The 11,492-nt window shown below is 35.6% G+C and overlaps 1 protein-coding gene across 1 annotated transcript; it reads left to right on the forward strand.

Annotated features, from left to right (window-relative positions):
- On the forward strand, positions 7,703-8,350 carry LOC109950864 (uncharacterized mitochondrial protein AtMg00810-like). Its single transcript, XM_020571010.1, has one exon. The coding sequence runs from the start codon at positions 7,703-7,705 to the stop codon at positions 8,348-8,350; it is 648 nt and encodes a 215-aa protein (XP_020426599.1).

An 11,492-nucleotide genomic window follows, 5' to 3' on the forward strand; every position in this document is an offset into this window, starting at 1 on the left:
GACTTGTTCTGAGTAAAGTCTCTGTTACATTATATCTTATTTTCCATCCATTTTTCTTTTGAAAACATTCAATAAAATCTTCGCTTCTTTAGACTCTAAAAATAAAAAAAATAAAAACCTAAAAAAAGAAGAAAAATAAATATATACTCGAATTAAGCAACTGCAAGTGTGTATCACTTGTGTTGTGAGCATCCGTTTTTCTTATAATAAAAACACACTTGAAGCAACTTCAAGTGTATTCCATGAATCAAAATCTTATATCAAATTAAGAAAGGCATCATCATTGTTGGCTTTCCTCATAAGAGACTTCATGGAATGGAAGCATATGGGTGTTGGGTGAAATTCTGTTCAAATATTACTAGAGGAAATTTCCTTGACAAAAATAGAAGTAAATACGTACTATAAATAAATAAAAAGCTATCTCCTCTAAGTTTCATATGGGATTGATCAATGATCTGCCAAGCCAAAAATAAATAAATAAATAAATAAAATAATAATAACAGATATTTGGTGGGAGCAGCCTTGCCGTCATTTGATGACAGATGAACCCGACTCTGAGGCAATGTGTATTGTTGTAAGCCCACTACAACATTTATCAATTTACAAATTTACAATTATGACGAGTAAAGTGGCGTGCACAGATTTTGCATTCATGATAAGTTAAAATATTCCATCTCTAACAACCTCTTCAACAACTTTGAAATTCTAAAATGGATGAGCCATATCAAAAAAACTCTCTTCAACAGCCTATTAGATAATTCTTAAGAAAATTAATATTTATTAATATATGTATTTTATATATAGAAAATATTGTTGATGAGGGAGCTCTTATTCGAGGAATATTGTTGTAGGATCACTTTGAACTTTATAAATATGAACCATTTATTTCTTAGGTATTCACTCAATTATCATATCAAAGAATAATCACTTGAATTTGAAACTTTTTAGCCATTTAATTATTTTAATTTTTTCTTGAAACACCGTACTTGTTTATTTTGTAGGTATTAATGAGATGTCTTCACGATTTTTAAATTGTCTACTTTTTATAAAAATGATTTTTGGATGAAGAACTAAGAAATAGATTGTTTAGAAATGCAAATCATTAAGGTAAAATGTGTAAAAAAATGTCATAACATATGTTTCAAATAAATTTATTTTTCTCTCTTCTTTTTATTTTTCTCATTTTGGTTTTGCAAGTGGAATTTGTATGGTGGTCTAATTAATTGCATGCATGAGAGAGAGGGTGTGAAGTTCTCTTTTTCTTCAAGTGCATTAGGTAATAGTTTGTGAGTTGTCAAAGCTAAATGGGTAGGAAACTGAATAGCTTTTAGGACTAACCACATTTTATTCCATTGAGGTTTAGGTGCCATATCAAAATACACTCTAAAGTTTCAATTTCATCAATTTGATACTCAATGTTTTTAAATTTGACCAAATTACGACTTCTATCAACTTCACCGTTAGATTGTTTGTTAAATTGGTAACGTGGTGAGTGTGGTACCCACTTTGATGATGATGTGTAAAAAAACTATAAAATATTTGTTAAAATATTATAAAATTAAATTTGTTTAAAAAATAAAAACCCAACATCAACAATTTTTCGCCGACCCACTCTCTCATTCTCTCCTTCTTTTCCTATCTCTCCGGTCGCTGACTGACCCCATATCTCTTCTCTCTTTGAGCCCATAACCAAAGGCGGACCTAAGGCTAGGCTGGACTGGGCTCCAGCCTAGGGAAACATTTATGAAATATTAAACATGGTCTTATTATTATAGGTTTATTCCTATTCAAATAAATATTAGCTCATTGCACCAAATAAATATAGCCCACACATGCATTGTTTTTCTTTTTTTAATAAATTAATAATAGCTCAGTCCTCTATTTAAAATAAGCCCACTCTTGAAGCATATAGGAAATAATAAACGTCAATCCAATCCAAACCTATGTAAATTTGATTAGAAGCAGAACTCACGCTAAGGCTCTATCAACTTGAGCTACTCTAATCGTACTGATATTGGGCTACGCCCACATAGAGCAAACATCAAAAAATTTCTTCTAGCCACCCAAAACACCATATATGAACCTTAAGAACCTAGAGGAAATAGCTCTCCTCCTCTAAAAATTGTACCAACCTATCTTGAGTGGGTTCTTCAATCTTGGTAAGTTTAAATATATATATATATATATATATTCAATTTCAATTTTAATTGTTGTTGTTAAGTTTTTATGATTTAGGGTTTGAGTGAAAACTTTTGGAGATTGTTGATATATGTTTTATTTTTGCAACTTGAATTATTAATTAGCATATATGATTTTTAATGTCTAGTATTTTTGGGGAATCAACTTATTGTATCTTGTTGATAAAGCAAAAAATGCATCTAATAGAGAGCAAATGACCATTTTTTAAAGATTTTTGATAAGGTTAGTTTTGTACGAGAACCTTTTTTTGAGATTGTTTGGTATTTATTTATATTTTGTACTTCTTTGTGTTATATTTGCTCGTATTGTGGCTTTGTTTGATTTATAAAATTTTATTTACATTTTTGTTTTAAGAGAAAAAAGTCTTATAATATATCTCCTCTATAAAAAAAATTTTAGCCTACCCCTATAAAAATTCATGAATCCGCCGTTGCCCACAACAATGGTGTCACTATTGTCTTTCTTCTTCATCTTCTTCACCTTCACGAACCTCTGTAACTCCCAACGACCCACTACCGAAGACTACCTCCAGCTCCCACTTCTCCACAAGCAACCCTTCTCTTCCCCTTCACAAGCCCTCTCCTACAACACCTACCACATCTCCCTCCTCCACGCTCGCCACCACAATATCAAAACCCCCTGTCGTTTCCAGCACCTCCACAGACTCTGGCCAGTACTTTGTTGATCTCCTCCTCAGAACCCCACCATAGAGCCTCTTTCTTGTCGCAGATATGGGCAGTGGTCTAGTGTGGCTCACCAGCACCAACTGCTCCAATCATGACCCTAGTTCGAATTTCCTCGCCAATCACTCCTCCACATTCTCACCCTACCATTGCTATGATTCTACATGCACACACGTCTGCCAACACAGCTCAAGTATCTAAAACCGCACCCGGCTCCAGAGCCTGTGTCGTTATGAGTACTCCTACTCCGACAGGTCCTCAAATTCTCCAAAGAAACAACGACATTGAAAACTAGCTTCGAGAGACAAACCCAACTGACAAACCAGTAGATATGGGGGTGGGTAAGCAATGGGAGAGAGAGGCCGACGTTGAATAAGAGCATTTTTCTGTAGTTTTGGTCTCGAGAAAAAACGGGCAGAAACTTGAGCCCTCATATTTTTACATATTTTGTCTCGTGACAAAATTGGTAGAAATTTGAGCCCATACATTTTTGCAGATTTGGTCTCAAGACAAAAAGGTGGACTCTTGGGTCAGATGATTAAATATCATATTAAACTTATCCTTTTACAGCTTATCTAGATGTCTTTAAATAGCCAACTTATTAGAGAAGTGTTCGGGCCTACACGCGGCACACCCAGTCCGAATATCAAAAGTCCATGCCAAAAATACACACTCAGCCCAATACTGGAAACCCAGAATAAATTAAGCAATCTCAGGACCCAAGCATATTGGGCTTTGCATCGAAGTTGAATTCAAGAGCCCAAATCCAAAAAGGCCCAGCCCAACATCTGTCACTTGGGCCTTTTAAAAGAAAAAAAGGGGAAAAAAAAGAAAAGAGCAATCAGTCCATAGCTCCAGAAAAATAAAAAAGGCTTAGCATGATTAAAAAAGAAGAAGAAGCACAAAAGGAAACAGACCCACGTGAATCTTTTTTTTTTTTTACTTAGGAAATTCAGCAATTTCAATTGGGTTGATAAGGAGTTGACAAAGGCAGGCGAAAAGAAGGGACGTCTCTGAATCTCTGCCACCATAAGATCAAATCCCTTTTATATATTCAAAGATATTGCTTCTACTCCACAGAAGGCACCATCTTTCAGGGGATATGCAGATTGTGTTTTCTAAAAATAGATAAGCAGAAAACGAGGAGTTGTTCAAAATTGGAAAATCAAACTAACAATCACAGTTCGAGCTCTCACAGGGGACAGTTGGAATTAAAAAGGGGTTAGGTTCTCTTTCAAAAAATAGAGAAGTGATTGTCTTAAGAACTGACTATTGAAGGCTTATTTGCCAGAACCGATAAAACCCCCTTTCTTTGCATTTAAAAAGAAAGATCTTTTGAGAAATTTTGCCGCCCATTATTAAAAGAAATAAACCCCACTCCAAAGTATTTCTTATAAATATAGGAGAAGGTGAACAGGGTAGAAGACGGACAAAAAAAAAAACAATCAATCAAACAACCAAAAATCAGTCGAAAGACAAAAACTCAAAATGATCACTTGATCTCTGAGAACCTTCAAACAAACTAAAGCAACCAAAAGCTCATTTGAGCCACAAAAGAAGCCAGCTACAAATAAGAACTTCTAGTTCATACCTAGAGAAATAAGTCATTCAAAAAGAGATTTCTCTCGTTACGAATTTGGTTCAGCAGAAACCAAAACAAGCAAAGTTCAGGTTTTTACAAATATGAAAACCTCAACAAATTTGTGGAGAGCCCTGATCAAGAAGAACAGACATCACAATGTAATCCCAGCTCAGTAATCCTTGAATCCAGCCACTTATACTCCCTTCAGACTGAAGAGGCTGCAATTCTGTCTGTTCAAAAAGCCTTCCAGGGTTTGAAATAGATTAAAGCTCTGCCTAACTCAAACGTTGGTTTCGATTTATAGCTGAAACTCGACTGTTGAAGTTGCTGACAGTCCAGTCCAGCACAAGCATACCCAGTCCAGCCCGAATCAGACACTTCTGTCCAGACAGAAATGGAAGTCCAGCCTTCTTTTTGTCTTTCTAGAGTTGATTTTTTACTGTAGAGTTTTGTAAAAGTCAGTTCCACCTGAAAACAGTCTATTTTCTCACTATCCATTATGGCCAGAACTATCAACATTGTACTGTGAAAAATTATGAATTCTTCACCAGTCTGAAGCAGGAAAAGAACTTACTTGGGAGATATTCTTCACCCAAATTCACAATTGTTTATTTAGAAATCAGTAACTTGGGGCGCAAGTCATCTATTTTTAAGAAGTCTACTAGGATTTTTATTGCTAGCAGTGGCACGCTCGCACACTAAAGAAAGTTGACTTGTTGACCAGTCAATGGTTTTTAAGGCAATGGAAAATTTTACCATTCCATCACAGGATAAAACACAAAACGGGTCTATTTGAGATAAATAGAACAAATATAGTTTGCCAGAGTTCAAAATCCAAGTGCCTGGCTGTTGAATTGTTGATAGTTGTATCTTGGGGACGGAAACTTGAAGAACTGCAAGGCACGGGTGTAGGGCCTAAATTCTGTCTGTGGACATTGCATTTGCAAGCCTCTATCAATTAGTTTACTTTGTTTTCTTATTTTATATTTGCATTATAATTTTGTTCATTTATATAATTTGATTCATATTACACTTCTTTTGGAATAATTCTTTAAACTGATTGTTCTCTAACAATCACAAACAGAATTTTAATGGAACAAGCAAGCGGTGTGAACTCTGAAAAATCCTCTCATACCGAGAAGCTAGAAAAGTTCAAAGAGGGAGACTTCAAACGATGGCAACATAAAATGTTATTTTATCTAACAACATTAAATATGGCGCACATTGTGATTGGAGATGCTCCTAAGGCAGATGGAGATGATATACTTGTAGAAAAACTTAGTGCAATAGATGCTTGGAAGCATAGCGAGTATCTATGTAGAAATTATATCCTGAATGCTCTTGATGATACATTGTATGATGTGTATGCAGTGTGTAATACTGCCAAAGAACTTTGGGAATCGTTGGAAAGAAAATATAAAACTGAAGGCTTAGGTTCTAAGAAATTTGTTGTAGGTAAATTCTTGGACTCCAAAATGGTAGATTCTAAAGCGGTTGTCACTCAAGTAGAGAATCTTCATAAAATTATACATGATATAATTGCAAAAGGCATGAAGATCAATGATCATTTCAAGTTGCAGCAATCATTGAAAAACTGTCACCTCTTTGGAAAGATTTCAAATGCTATCTCAAACATAAGAGAAAGTGTTAGCGAGATTCTAGCTTAATTATGATATTTATTTCCTAGTTTATTAGGACTATATTTCTTTCATTTTGTACAGGTTTTTGTGTAATTAGGATTTTATCATGTTTTCTACTTGAGTTACATCCTTGTACTATAAATACCTTCTTTTGGAGAATGAAATACAACCTGAAACATGTTCTACCCATATTGTTTGACTTGGCATCAGAGCCAACTTTTTTAATGACCTGTGTGTTGTGCCCATCCGTGTTTTCGCTCCATATTTTTTTCTCTACCTATGCCGTGTGTGCCCTCTTGGGTTTGTGTGTTGTGTTGTAGTGTTCGTGCCTCTACTGTGTTCATGCCACTCATGTCTTCGTGCATCTGTCATATTTGTACCTTTGCTGCATTCCGCTGTGTACTATGCTATGTTTGTGCATTTACCCTATTTGTGCTTCTGCCGTGTTCCATTGTATACTTTACTGCGATCTGTTGAGTTTCTGTTGCAATCATGGTTGATAATTCCATTGTTGGTGTTGTTGCTGCTGTCTCTGTAAATTTGAGTGTTTCTGACTCTATTCCAAGTACTAGCTCCAATACTTGGATAATTGGCAATGGTGCTTCTGATCATATGACTTATGATGCTAAATTTTTTCATGACTTGTCTAGTAACACTCGTGACCCATATATAACTAGTGCTAATGGCTTGCCTTCTCCAATTACTGGCGAGGGCACAATCTTTCTCACTCCTACTCTATCCTTGTCTCGTGCGCTACTAGTTCCCAATATCCATTGTAACTTGTTATCTGTTTGTCGATTACTTGATACACTTAATGCTTCTGCTACTTTCTATCCTATGCATTGCTCTTTTCAGGATCTCAAGACTCACGAGACGATTGGGCATGGTAAACGGATATGGGGGTTGTATTATTTGACATTGCCTTCTGTATCAGTTCGTGATCGTGTCGTTAATACTGTTCAAAGTTGCAGTGCCAAAGACAAACAACAAATTTGGTTATGGCATCGTCGCTTGGGACACCCGTCATTTGGCTATCTTAAGTGTCTGTTTCCATCTTTATTTTAATCTTGTAATGAGTCCAGTTTAAGTGTGAAACATGTATTTTGGCCAAGAGCCATCGCACTGTGTTGCCTTCCCGAGAGCAGTATCTTCAAACACGTCATTCTCCAATTCCAGTCCAAGATTCTCCACTCCAAGACTCTCCAATTCACATACCCAAATTTAATCATACCATACTTTATTTGGAGACCTTTGCTCCAGTGGCAAAGTTCAATACTGTGCGTGTACTATTGTCCCTGTCTGCTAACCACGACTAGCCCTTATTACAATTCAATGGTCAAAAATGCATGTCTACATGGTGACCCCAAAGAGGAGATTTAGATAGATCTCCCTCCTGGTATTCCTGTAACCTCTAAGGAGGGTGTTGTGTGTAAGCTGCATAAATCTTTATATGGATTGAAGTAGTCTCCAAGAGCGTGGTTTGGGAGATTTGCAGCATCTATGAAGAAATTTGGATATGTGCAGAGTAACTCAGACCATACTTTGTTTTAAAGCGTCATAAAAGTAAATTGACAACTTTAATTATTTATATTGATGATATGATTGTGATTGGAGATGATAAGGCAGAAAAGCAAAATCTTCAGAAGTATCTGGCTTCCGAGTTTGAGATAAAGTCATTGGGTGATTTGAAGTACTTTCTTGGGATTGAAATTGTCAGATCTAAACATGGTATCTTTCTGTCTCAAAGAATGTATATTTTGGATTTACTTGTAGAGACTGGAATGTTGGATTGTAAACCAATTGATGCCCTTAGTGAACAGAATCATAAGTTGGGGTTGTATCCTGATCAAGTCCCTACAGATAAAGAGCGTTATCAACGACTTGTAGGGAAATTGATTTATTTATCTCATACACGTCTTGATATTGCATATACAGTGAATGTAGTGAGTCAGTTTATGCATTATTCTAGTGAAGATCGTATGAGTGCTGTGATACGCATTTTGAGGTATCTGAAAGTAAATCCTAAAAATGGGTTAATGTTTTGCAAGTATGGTCATACATATGTGGAAGGGTATACGGATGCTGATTGGGTTGGTTCAGTCACTGATAGACGTTCTACGTTTGGGTATTTCACATTTGTTGGTAGTAATCTTGTTACTTGGAGGAGCAAAAAGTGGTGTCTAGGTCTAGTCCTGAGGCCGAGTACCGTGGGATGTCTCAAGGTGTGTGCGAGTTACTATGGTTGAGAAGATTGTTCAGAGATCTTGAGTTTGGACCCTAGAAACCCATGAATTTGTATTGTGATAATAAAGTTGCAATTGCAATTGCAATTGCGCATAACCTTGTGCAACATGATCGTACAAAGCACGTGGAGGTTGATCGACATTTTGTTAAAGAGAAGTTGGATGCTGAAATTATTTATTTTTTGTTTATATCATCCGAGTATCAACTGGCAGATGTTCTTACGAAAACTATATCTACTACGGTCTTTCTCAACTCGCTTGACAAGTTGGGCATGCGTGACATCTTTGCTCCAACTTGAGAGGGAGTGTTAGCGAGATCCTAGCTTAATTAGGATATTTATTTCCTAGTTTATTAGGATTATTTTTCTTTCCTTTTGTACAGATATTGTGTAATTAAGATTTTATCTTGTTTCCTTGTTTGACCTTACTAGGGTTACATCCTTGTACTATAAATACTTTCTTTTGGAGAATGAAATACAACCTGAAAAATATTCTACCCATATTGTTTGACTTAGGGTATGTGCAGAGTAACTTAGAAAAATACAATGGAGGATCTAGTTGTAAGGTTGAGAATAGAGGAAGATAACAAAAATAGTGAGAAGGGTAGAGTGGTTTTAATGGAAGCCAAAGCAAACATTATGGAAGGCAATTCTTTGAAGCCGAAAGGAAACTCTCAGAAGTCTAAGAAGTTTAACAAGAATTTTCATAGAGCAAAAGGCAAAGACTTTAAACGAATCAAAGGAAGTTGATGGGTCTGTGGTAAAGCTGGACACAAGGCACATGCATGTAGTCATAGAAGGGACTAGGAATCTTGCAAACTTCAACTCTAACAACAGAAACCAGAATCAGACTAATGTCACTGAAGATATGCTTACTGCTGTAGGGTTTGAAACCAATGTGGTTTCATATACTAGTGACTGGTGGATTGACACAGGAGCAACCAGACGCATATGTGGTAATAGAAACTAGTTTTCTACTTACCAATAGGTTGAAGATGCAGAAAAATTGTTCATGGGAAATGCTTATGAGTCTGCTTTAGTTGGAAGGGGGAATGTGGTTATGAAATTTACTTATGGAAGGAATTAATTCTCCTTAATGTGCTGCATATTCTAGAAATTAGGAAAAACTTAGTTTCTTGACCAATCTTGAGCAAAAATGGATTCAAACTTGTATTTGAGTCAGAAAAATTTGTTCTCACCGAAGAGGGAATGTTTGTTGGGAAGGGATATATTGTTGAAGGATTGTTCAAACTCAATGTACTTGTTAATTCATTCAATAATAATATAAATAAGGCTTCTGCTTACTTTGTTAATTATTCTAATCTTTGGCATGTTCGATTAGGACATATGAATTGTAGGTCATTGTGCAGAATGGTTGACTTAGGTTTGATTCCTAATTGTGATATAAGTGTTGGTGTTAAGTGTGAAATATGCACTGAATCTAAGTTTGCTAGTCAAACATTCAAATATGCACATGGAAGGTCTAATGAAGTGCTTGGTTTAATTCATAGCGACTTATGTGGTTTTAGATAAACTCCTACAAGTGGAGATAAAAATTATTACATGACATTCATTGATGATTGCAGTAAGTTTTGCTATGTGTATTTACTTCACAGCAAAGATGAAGCTTTGAATGTGTTTAAGACATATAAAGATAAGGTTGATAATCAGCTCAACAAGAAAATAAAGATTTTAAGACTAGACAGAGGAGGAGAGTACGAATATTCTATTTTTTCTGAATTTTGTACTTTTCTTGGCATTATTCACAAAACAATCGCTCCTTATAAAATGGAAGAACTGTACATTCAAGAATATGATAAATGCCATGCTAAATAGCTCAGGGCTTCCGCACAATTTTTGGGGTGAAGCCTTACTTATTGCCTATATAATCCTAAATAGAATTCCACACAAGAAGACTGATAAGTCTCCTTACGAAATTTGGAAAGGAAGACTGCCAACTTAGAAAATATTGAAAGAGTAGGGTTGCTTGGCTAAAGTTCAAATTCCTTTACCTAAGAGAACTAAACTCTAACCTAAAACGATTGGCTATGTTTTCATTGGTTGCACAAAATAGTGCAGCATCTAGATTTTTGGTAATTACATCCGAACTTGCAGATATTCATGTTAACATCATATCATAATCTGTGAATGCATAATTCTTTGAGGAAATCTTTCCATATAGGAAAGAAAATTTTAGTTCTATGAATAAAAGAACTATTGATGATCTTTTGAAAGAAAAATATGATAGTTCATCTAATCCTTTGTTGGATCTATTCTTAACAACTAAAATGAGTTATTAAAAATAGAAAGTTTAATTCTCGCAAGTGCACGAACCGTTTATAGTATAGCTTATGTAAATACGAGGTCGATCCCACGGAGAATGGTAACTTGGTTCCAAGTTAAATTACTTAGAATGTTAGAAAAATATAGAACAAAGAAACTGACTAACTAGCTAAAGGCATGGTCGAATTCAACAATGCCTCTTGCTAATTACTCAAGGTCTAGGACAGAATCCTAGCACCACACACGCACTCGAAATGGGGGGTGTTGTTGTTGAAATGAAAACAAGAAAGTGAAATGAAAGTGCTCGAAAGTGAACACTGGCAGCAATCAACAAGTTGTGAAACAATGATTGAGAGGTGTTAGAGCCTTGGAATCCACCACTAGTTTTCCTATCCAAGTTATGAATGCATAGAAATTGACTCAAGCTTCATTAGCAATAGATTATCGCATACAAGCCTATGGTATCTAGGTGCAGGATGCATGATTCTCCTGAGGCATGTGATTATGCATGGTATCTACACAACACGTGATCTCTAATATGCAACCTAAGTATGGTATCTACTTAGAATAAAGCATACAAGAGTCATTAAGCTCCTTGAGAATATGATAATCACACAAGTCCTAGAACATGGTATCTGTCCTAGTCAACCTATGGTTATTAACCCCTTGAATGATTCTTAGGCCATTCATGTGTTGCTTGTGAAAGGAGAGTAGAATTGGTGAATCTAAACCCCTTCCCAACCTGTGCTAGATGCATAAAATCCTAGTTAGCTACTCCAAGAGAACATACATCAAGCACATAATAAACTAGAGATTAACAACTTGATAATAAAAGCAAGGGAATCAATTAACTATAAAATCAT

This window comes from Prunus persica, chromosome G8 (genome assembly GCF_000346465.2).
Source record: "Prunus persica cultivar Lovell chromosome G8, Prunus_persica_NCBIv2, whole genome shotgun sequence".
In the NCBI taxonomy this organism is placed as follows: domain Eukaryota; kingdom Viridiplantae; phylum Streptophyta; class Magnoliopsida; order Rosales; family Rosaceae; genus Prunus; species Prunus persica.